Consider the following 9,732-nt stretch of genomic DNA (forward strand, 5'->3'; position numbering starts at 1 on the left):
GAAGAGACCATTTGGGAGACCTAGTGTAGATGGGTTTCTCTTTTCAAGCTGAATGGTTATCAACTGCTTTAGAAGACAATGTATCCTGGAGTTAGTCAGATGATCAAAAAATGAATAACATCAAGAAATAGTAAAATTTGTGGTGTTGTAGGATGTTTCAGTAATGTTTTTTGCATTTAGAGAACTATTATTGATCTTAATTATAATATACTTCCACATTTTGTCTGTCTATAGTTAAGAGTTTACTTCCATCAAAATACTAATAAGTAACTAAGTCTTACATTTCAGATTAACTTAACTTCATGGAGCAGAGTTCTTGAGATACTAAAAGTCACTTATGTAGTCAAGAAAATTGCTACTTCATAGAGAACTGGAAGGTTCAGAAGACTCAGACCCTATCCTGTGTAACATTTTGTAACTGGCTATGTATTTTTTATGGGTCCCCATCCAAATCAAATGCTAGAAGACTACTCTTCCAACATATTTATGGCTACCCTCCATATCTGAAGACCATCTGCAACTGCAACCTGAAGATGTGCCATGCCATGGTGTGGGACCCATTTAATATGGTTACATTTGAGATCCAGTGAATAATTATTTAAAAGACTAGGTTCAACTGGTTCACTGAGAACAGTTGTGAAAACTAGGGTTCAAGTAGACCTGTGGTGAACACTATGAGTATGAGGGGTGGGCCATAAAACTGGCCCTAGCACTGCGACCTTCACTGGTCTATTGTGCTTGTGGTGAACACTATCTTGCTGGCACTAAGAGGTGTGGCAAAGCAGGATAGTTACTGTTATATGGATCTGTGGCAATGATGACATTGCCACGCTTCCAAGATCTAGAGCAGTGGGTTCCAACCCTTTGTTATTTGAGAAATCATACAACACATATTCTGAAGTTCTGTGGAACACTCTTGTTCTTGCTCCTCTTTCTCCTTAGCTTATATAAGGCATATGGGGGAGTGGATGCATAGGTCCACATTTTCTTGACCTAGGCATTAGTTTGAGGTGAGTGGTCAGCTTCACGCCCCAGCTGCTTTACCACCAGGGAAAGAGCTCCCAGTACCCACTGGATAGGAGGCTGGGTGGGCCCCAGAGCTGTTCTGGATGACATGGAGAAGAGAAAGTTTTTAATTCTTGGTTGTTCAGCCCATAGCCAGTTGCTATACTGACTATGCTATCCCAGCTCCTACACCCCCATGTACACATAACTAATTTATTGGAGTAGAGTTATTCCTGAGCTCAGCTTGTCAAGAAAGTCCTCATCTTTCTAGAACACAGAAGCCCATTAATGTGTTTACAGTTGTCTACCATTGACCCTTTCCTGAACCAGTTGAATCCAATCCACACCTTCACATCCTATTTCCTGAAGTTTTATCTAAGACTAAAATCTACCAAGTTGTCTCTTCCGTTGAGCTTTTATGACACAAATTTTGTGTGCATTTTATGTCTCCCACCTAGGCTACATTATTTTCTATAACGTCCTCCATGATCTCTATTCAAGTTTTTTTTTTAATGCTAGTGGGGTGGGACTAAGTCCCTTGTACTGCAGCCACTTATGGTCTGTTGTACCAGCCCCAGATGATTGGTGAGGGTGATTGTGGAGCAATTGTTGGAATGAAGATTGGCAGGGGAAACCGAAGTATTCGGAGAAAACCTGCCCCAGCGCCACTTTGTCCGCCACAAATCCCACTTGACCAGACCAACTAATCATTAGTGAAGTTTAAGTGACTTGTGTTTAGTACATTTTTCTGTTGATCCAAGCAGATCACTTAACAATTCTTGCGATACTCTGAAACTCAACTGTCTGGAGAATTGAAAAAAAGAATAATTAAGGATATTTGGCATGTAAATACAAATCTTTCGTTTATGAATGGTCTGCATATATGTAAGTGTAAGATAAGGCCACGCAATAGCTCAAGAGGTTAGTCACTGGCTTCCCACTGCGGCAGCCCGGGTTCGATCCCGGGTCTGGTCAAGTGGGATTTATGGTGGACAAATTGGCTCTGGGGCGGGTTTTCTCCAAGTACATCGGTTTCCCCTGCCAATCTTCATTCCACCAAATTATCCATCATCATAATCACATGGGGCACGTAAAATAGGCCACTCAATGGCTGCCATGCCGAGTGAACCCAGTTGGACTCCACCCCCCAACTAAGCGAATTAAAAAGAAAGGTAAGATAAGCACGTTTTTAGCACCATAGTTTTCATGTCTATTGGATCTTTCAGCACTTGAATTCTATGAAATTTCACATGGAACACCTATATTAAAATGCTTACGTTGTTCATTTATATCACTATCGATATATTTACTTGAATAAAATAGGACAGTTTATATAGTTAATATGTACAATTGTTTTGGTATTCCAGGCTGAAACATGCAGGCTCAATATTTGAAACACATTTCCAAAAATATTCAGAGTGGCATTAATGGATGAGTGGTGAACTACATTCAGTATATTATGTTTCTTTTGGTCAGGTCCATACAAGATTACTAACTCACAAGTGGCATGAACTGCTGGTGTTGACGACATCAGCATATCAGGCAATCCATGGAGCACACAAATTAGGTAGTACCAGCAGTGATGGGACAGAGGCAGACTTCACTCAAGAGGTAAGCTCAGATTGTAGGTTGAAAGCTCTGTGAGAGAACTGTGCTGCAAGAAGTTATATTCTGTCCAATATAGAAATAGATATGGTTCAGTCATAGATTTATGCTATGATTTATTTAATCCGTCTTGCAGTGCATACACTCATTTTTCTCCTTCTCTCCCTCGCACTACATGTTTCGGCATAATAATGCCATCTTCAGGTGCTTACTTATCCACGTCAAACCAGTTCATTGCATGCCATGTTCACACATTAAAATAACTAAAATATGTATCTATCATATACATTGTCAANAATTGTTCAGGATACCACATCGCTACGTCGCCCCTCACTACGTCAGTCACGCCCATTCTCCTTTGTTGGAGCACTCCTTCACTATCTTGTGTGTTGTGGTTTTGTTGTGTCGTGCTCCTGCGACTGCGTGTGTTATACTGTTGGGCTTCCTGGGTATGTGTATGCTATTCCAGCACATATATATGTATATATCTGGTACACATCTCTGCAGTAAACTCAAACTAAAGATGAACCAACATAATGTTCCAGTATACAATATTTCATATCTTTCTTCCATCACCAAAGTTTTTATTTTTTTTTTTTAATTCACTTAGTGGGGGCTGAAGTCCAACTGGGTCCACTTGGCACGGCGGCCACTGATTGGCCTATTGTAGCCTGCCCCGGCTGATTATGATGAAGGAGAATTTGGTGGAATAAAGATTGGCAGGGGAAACCGAAGTACTCGCAGAAAAAACACCCCAGTGCCACTTTGTCCACCACAAATCCTACTTGACCAGACCCGGGATCGAACCCGGGCCACTGCGGTGGGAAACCAGCGACTAACCGCTTGAGCTATGGCGCGGCCTATCAGCAAGGTTACTCCTGGACTTAATACATACGCAGAACAAACATAGCTCATTTAGCAATCAGGAGTACCCAATAATTCTGTGATCAGAAGTGAACATGTAGTATTATTTGTGCCTTAAGCCAGAGGTTGGCCACTTTTTGGCACTAGAAGCATTTGTGTTCTACTTTACTAATATGAAATGCATTATTAGAAGATAAAAAATAAATAAAAAATAGATCATAGGTGAAATATTTATTATATACATATTATTATTATATTATTATATTTATTATATACATATCAGCTTTTCTTCTTGTTCTCTCTCTCTCTCTTTGCTTTATTGGTGTATAAAAATTTGTAGATGGGGTTCACAAACAGTATTTGTGGGTTTCCAGCCTCCAACCCTGCTTTAAACTGTCAGATCAAGTTTACAGCAAGTCATGTATTGTGAAAAGATAATGCTGGTTTATCTGCCCAGTTGTGTATTGAAATAATCACTAATGGTGATATAACTGGGTTTCATCTCTTGGGTGAAAGAATAGAAGAGCTTTGCATATTTGAATCATGCAAGCTGTTTTCAATTGAATGATTTACGTGAATTAAATTTCCATGTAATACCAATTTGAGAAAAAGATGTACAGGAGAGAAACTGAAAAATAATGAGTAATTGTACTTAAATAGAAATATACTGAATGACACATACATTCATTGAGCCATAGGATTGTTATGACTGTTAAAAATTGATAAAATCATTCTTAGGGTTGATGGGGGAGAGAAATAATCACTCATATTATTTCTTGACTGATAAACTTAATTTCAGATCCCCAACTGATAAGATGTAGATATTCTGTCAGTGATTAATATTAATTTTTATTAATATTCACTCCCATATACTCATTTTTATTGCATTTTCTTAATTTCTGAGAGAAAGGTTAGCTCTTGATTTCCTGATTTTCATGTGTGTGTGTTTTTTCGTGTGCATATGCACTCATGCTTGCATGCCAATAATTTTTGAATATACGAACTCATTTGCATCAAACTTGGCATAAATGTCTTGCCACAGTAGGGTCATTTAATGTAAGGCCCTGATATATATTGTGGCTATAGAACTTTAAAGAATACACAATTTTGATTCAGGAGACTTTTGTGTAATGTAAAATAACAACATGCCATCTGCTTGGAATCTATTTTGTTTGGAAGTGATAAACTGTGAATCACTGTAGTTAGGGAAACTGAATCTGGTTTGATGGTAAATAATAACTGAACTTCCAGACTTAGTAACAAAGGCTTTTCTGTGCTTTAAAATTACAAACATGTTGATGACAGAAACTATAAACTGATGTCCAATGACTATCAGGCAGTGGAAATTTGTAGTAATGGAAATTATGCAGAAAAACAGATCACTAAACTGTACAGCTTCAATTTATGATTCTTTATCATCTCTCTGCATTCAGAAAAATTCAGACATAAGTAGATGTAATAAGTTTTTCTTGGAATTCTCCATTAAATTTACAGCATCCAGAAAGAGAAACTCTACTCTCCATAATACATACTTGAATTCTTCTAGAACTTTAATGAGCACTTGATGACATAATTTGAGTATCTCACTAGCATATTTCATTATTGTCATGGTATCTGAGTCTTTGTAACTCCTAGACTCCTATTTTCATTAGTGACTAAGAAAATTTTGAAAATGTCCTTTATTCTTATAGTTTCAAAATGAAAGTGACAAAAGTTGAGAAAACAGAAGGAGTGTCTTATCATCACTCTTGGTTTTGTTGAAGGTCTCCAATAACCTTGTAACACTTCAAACATGCCTTACATCAATGATGGGGCGACCGATCTCGATTGATCAGCTGCGACAGGATGTGGGTCAGATGATAGAGAAGATAACACATGTGACACTCATGTTCCGCAGAATAAAACTTCGGATGGAAGAGTATGTGTGCCTGAAAGTTATCGCCATGCTCAACCAAGGTATGTGTTTGACACTAAATCCCTTGTCCATTTTGACAGAAAATCTGAACTCTTACTGCAGTGAAGAATTGTGGAAGATAAAATCATGAACCTGGGTACTTAGTAACATTCAGCACATTGAAATATCAGGGTGACATTAGCTTCCAAATGAGTAGTCATTGAGCTCTTTAGGTACTTCTGTTTACTTGCAGTTTCAATTAATATAATTCTGTGCATACAGAAAAGATTGAAGTTAATGATAGACAGGGTTTGGATTGGTAATTGGATTTATTGAACATTTTAACACACAACTACACTTTACAAATCACTATCACTCACAGACTAGCGTTCTGCTTGGTAACATCTTCCTACAGTGGATGATCCTCTGCTCCCGAGCTCATGCCCTCAGGCTGGCGGCCATCTCGCACCAACCTCCTATTCTTCTAACTGCTGTCTCAGAGATGTCTCTCGACTGACTCATAATGGTAGCTGGCCCTCATTATATAGTCTTGACAGAGGCCACACAGTAACACTGCTTCAAACAGCTCTCCTGTTGCTGATTGTGTCTATTGCAGCCATCATGTGACGGATACGGAGCCACTGCCTAGCAATGGATGTATCTACAGAGCCGTTCCCTAGCAATGGCTGCCTCTGCTGGCTTCACAGTTATGGCTTTCAGACATGCCACAATATATATATTCACGTAACAAAATTATAAACTTACTAACCTCCTTGCTAACAGCTGATTCTTCAATGAGTATTCTGTATTTAACATTTTAGCAAGCTTAAATTATTCTTATGAGCAGATGCCCTTTTCCAAATGAATGTTTATTTTGTGCAGAAAAAATGCTTTAGATATTTCTCAAGTTGGCTTCATCATTAACTTTGTGAGCTCTACTTAAGGCTGCTTTTTATAAATACTCCTTTTCCTTTTTCAGGTCGAGGTGATTCAAGTGAACTTGAAACTATTCAAGACCGATACATGACTTGTCTCAGAAGTTTTGAGGAGCACAACTTCCCACAACAACCCACCCGCTTCCACGAACTGCTAGTCCGACTGCCTGAGGTATGGTAAAGTAGTTCAATCGGGAACTTGTTATAATCCATCATATAACTTTAATTCCCAGAACACATGCTAAATCTGCTACACTATAGGTGAGTATATACTGTACTCAGGGTCTGACTCCATGGATTCACATTGCCAGCTGACCACTACTTTTTCTGTCAAAAGTAGATTAAATTGAAATGATACAAATATCAAAATAGCAAAAGAATCATTTATATTGTAGATGTGACAGTAATTTCCAAAAAATAAGCATTAAATGCAGTCTTAATTATATTTAATTTCTTCATTAGGTCACATGGTCACATTTCAGTAAGTTTCTAGCACTTTCACCATTAAGTTGACTCTTCCCCACTGGAGTCAAATAGTTTGACTGTAGTCTGTAAGTCAGCTTGTACAGCAATGACATCAGTTGAATCTAAACATTGTATATTTATATGTATATGATGCTTGCAGAATGGGTTGAGTACACTATTTCTGCATCTTTAGGCCTCTACTTAATTCCTGGTTGCCAGTTTTCTCACTCTTAATATAACTAGTAATTAAGCAGCATTTGAAATCTTAGTTGCTATTAATGTTTCAAAACTAATACACTTAGGAACATTATAACAAAGTTTGTGTATATATATATATATATATCCCTAAAGGTACAATTATTAAACTAAAAACCTACAAAGGAAGAAATTAAAACATATAAACATCACATGGAACTTGTAACCATTGGTTTCCAAAGCTGAATACACTTATGCTCTGCATCATTAAATTACAAACTTTGAGATCGTGCTACAAGTGAACCCACCTGCCACCCACCTTAGTGCTAGTGCATTGAAGTCTTCACTTCTGCACTGTATAATCTGGCATTTGATTCTTCAGGAAACATATGAAACATTACATTAGAAGCTTCAATGGGTTTGATGAAGATATGCTCCATTGAATAATAAATTCATTTTATGGCAAAGGGGAATGTCCTGTAATATGCAGATTTTAAGATTATGGAGGAGACAACAGGGCTTTTTGGGTCACAGTTCTCTATTCTAAGAATAATAAGGAATTATGGTTACAATGTAGAAATTTAGTCATTAAAGGCATTTTTTATAGAAAGAAGAAATATTATGGGAACCTAAGTGGAATTTCATAGAGCATCTGTTCATCAGGTGACATTCAACAAGATCAGGAAAGAGTAAATCAGTGTTGTAGTTTTAAATCCAATAAGTCAATTCTGATTGCTACTCATAAATTAACACTGAAGTGTTCACAAGCTGGTTCATTAATTCTTCTTTAATTGTCTAGAAGATGAGTCAAGAATGATCATGGATATATTCTATCTATCATTACATTCTGCTGAATAAACTAATATCAACAAACTCAAAGTCTGAAGTACTGACTGGCTCAGAGAGAACAAAACAACATCAGATCCAGCCAAGACCATAGCAGAGTTGCTTCAACATGTTAAATCTTACAGGAGGCCAAAAAAAGTATGACTGGTATTCATACATACATACATACATACATACATACATTAATGAATGGGGTCCCCAGGTTATACTGTATTGTGACATGACGCCTGAAGGCTGGAACAGTGGAGCCAGAGGAGACGTACATTGCTAGGCAGTGGCTTGATAAACAAGTTTCTGTGACAATGGATACACAAGCAACAACAGAGGAATTGTTATAAACAATGTTTTCTGTTTGGTCCATGCAAAGTGGTTATAAAGAAGAGCTCATTTGAGAATAGCCAGTCAAGTTCTGGAGTTCCATGTTAGCAGTTAGTTGAGCGTTAGAAAGATGGTGTTGAGAGTTTGGGTGTGGAGTGTTAACCAGTCGGAAATGGCATTACCATGGAAGCTGAAGAATCTCAACTGTGTTAAATCTGTTGCCAGGAAACGGCTAATGGAGACTGTTACAGACTGAGGACATTAGTCTGTGTGTGTCAGTGAACTTTGAAGTGTAGTTCCAAATGGTATATTCAAGTTTTCAATGAAGCCAATATCCAGTCCATACCCCATCTATAGTTGTGCACCACTAAATAAGTGACAGTATGTTTACCACCATATTGTTGCCAGTAATGTGAAATTTAATAGGATTAATATGAACTCAGAGGGTAACAGAAGTTGGCAGATGTTGAGTGACAGAAAGCATATAACAGTTGAAGATTGAAAGAAAGACATAAGGTGAAAAGAGTTTATAAGAAGCAGATTTTGCAAAGGAATGCGGCAATGGCAGCAGTAACTGAGCCAGTAATTCAAAATGAAAGGGGTGGTGACATAAAAACTGACAGCAATAGCATCAACCTTGATGAAGAACATGAGTCTGAGATGATATAGAGGCTATATGTACTTATGTTACAGACTTTATAATAAACAGAGTATGCATATAAGTGTTTGCTTTAGTTCCTCATGTAAAAATAATACATAATTGTATCAAACCTAAGCTCAACAAAAAGTTTAAAAATAACAGTCTCCTATTGTGTTTCTTTTGGTGTCATTAAATAAGATGTGCATTGTCATGTGACCTTACTAGGTGGGAAATCATGCATGATATTAACACATAGCGGACTGGTTGTTTAAATATTTAAATCACCCTGGGGACCAGAATTTTTAAGCCTAGCACCCTAACTTGTGCACTGTTCACTTTAAAAATTAATATAAAATGTAATTAATTCTATGAACTAAAATTTTTGGAGAACACTTACCAGAGCTCCTAGCAGCCTCCGTAGTCTAGGGGTAACGTTCCCACCTCATGACTCAAGGTACGCAGGTTCAAAAACCCAGCGGAGGTCGTGGAATTTTTAAGGGTGGAAAAATTCAGGGAACAAGTCCTCCGGGAGGGACTTTAAGCCATGGGTCCCATGTCGTAGATTTACGGCACGTAAAAGAACCTCATGTCTCTAGGAGACCTCTGAGCTAAATTAGGCCAAAAAGTTTCCCGCCCAAGTAGTTTCCAATGCCTCCGGTAGATGGGGAAGTATTGGGTACCACTGCCAGAGGAGGGACGACCTCGCTGACAGAAAGGGACTAACTATTAGATACCACTGCCAAGTAGAGGNATCCTACTCTTCTTGTGGACTGCACACACATGGCACTGCCTAGAAGGGTACTTCTTCTTGCAATGTTCACTCTTCACAATTCTCACGAGGGTATGTTTCCACATATCACCCGAGAGTCATCCAAGGGGGTCCACATGAGGCCTCTGGCGGGTGCGAACAGATGGCCCCGGCTGCACTACGTCTGTGTCTGACGCAGGTACTGCCGCCACCATGA

At 38.3% G+C, this 9,732-nt stretch overlaps 1 protein-coding gene across 3 annotated transcripts in view; it reads left to right on the top strand.

Moving 5' to 3' along the window:
* The window catches only part of LOC111870628 (hormone receptor 4), a 353,702-nt gene that overhangs the window by 337,192 nt on the left and 6,778 nt on the right, over positions 1-9,732 (top strand). For all 3 annotated transcript variants that reach the window (XM_023863074.2, XM_023863077.2, XM_023863076.2), the window contains exons 10-12: positions 2,482-2,616; positions 5,238-5,430; positions 6,348-6,475. In XM_023863074.2, coding sequence (XP_023718842.1) covers positions 2,482-2,616; positions 5,238-5,430; positions 6,348-6,475 — 456 coding nt within the window. The remainder of the gene's footprint in view (positions 1-2,481; positions 2,617-5,237; positions 5,431-6,347; positions 6,476-9,732) is intronic.

The sequence above is a fragment of the Cryptotermes secundus genome, unplaced genomic scaffold (assembly GCF_002891405.2).
Source record: "Cryptotermes secundus unplaced genomic scaffold, Csec_1.0 scaffold529, whole genome shotgun sequence".
In the NCBI taxonomy this organism is placed as follows: domain Eukaryota; kingdom Metazoa; phylum Arthropoda; class Insecta; order Blattodea; family Kalotermitidae; genus Cryptotermes; species Cryptotermes secundus.